Raw genomic sequence first — 542 nt, forward strand, 5'->3', positions numbered from 1 at the left:
AGTTTAGTGTAATATTTTAAAAAATTTAAGTTGATATATGGTTGTGTTGGTATGTTGTCATATTTAGAAAATAAATCTGTTTTTATTGTCTAGATCTGAACATTCCGAAAAAATTCCTCCTGTAGTTGTTGAGGTAATACCGTCCAAAGTTTCAACTGAACAAGCCTCTTCTGAATCAACTATGACAGTGAGCAGTCCAGAGTCTACAGCAGACAGCACAAAACAAACAGAAGAAACAGAAGCAAGGTAAGCAACATTTATTTTATTGTTGTTACTTGGGGCAATGGTTGCTTGTGCTGGACCAACCATGCTCTTTGTCACACGCATGCACATGAAAATGAAGCCTTCATTAATGATCAAACAACTTGTTAAATGTTATGGGACATTGAAATTTTGATTTTAACTTATTTCTCTCTCTCTCTCTTCCTCCCCCACTCTCAAGAGGCCTTATTTGTTATGTTCTCTTTCTTTTCTCCCATCCTGTGCATCATTTTTCTCTCACTGTTCTCTCCTCTCATGCCTACCCACATGAACCCCCCCCC

General features: G+C 37.6%; 1 protein-coding gene across 3 annotated transcripts in view; it reads left to right on the forward strand.

Annotated features, from left to right (window-relative positions):
* LOC106871492 (SUN domain-containing ossification factor) overlaps positions 1–542 on the forward strand; it is a 115235-nt gene that overhangs the window by 81400 nt on the left and 33293 nt on the right. For all 3 annotated transcript variants that reach the window (XR_008264964.1, XM_014917973.2, XM_014917974.2), the window contains exon 5: positions 94–246. Coding sequence is in view for 2 of the 3 variants with exons in the window: in XM_014917973.2 (XP_014773459.1) it covers positions 94–246 (153 nt within the window). In the remaining variant the exon portion in view is untranslated. The remainder of the gene's footprint in view (positions 1–93; positions 247–542) is intronic.

The sequence above is a fragment of the Octopus bimaculoides genome, chromosome 1 (assembly GCF_001194135.2).
Source record: "Octopus bimaculoides isolate UCB-OBI-ISO-001 chromosome 1, ASM119413v2, whole genome shotgun sequence".
In the NCBI taxonomy this organism is placed as follows: Eukaryota; Metazoa; Mollusca; class Cephalopoda; order Octopoda; family Octopodidae; genus Octopus; species Octopus bimaculoides.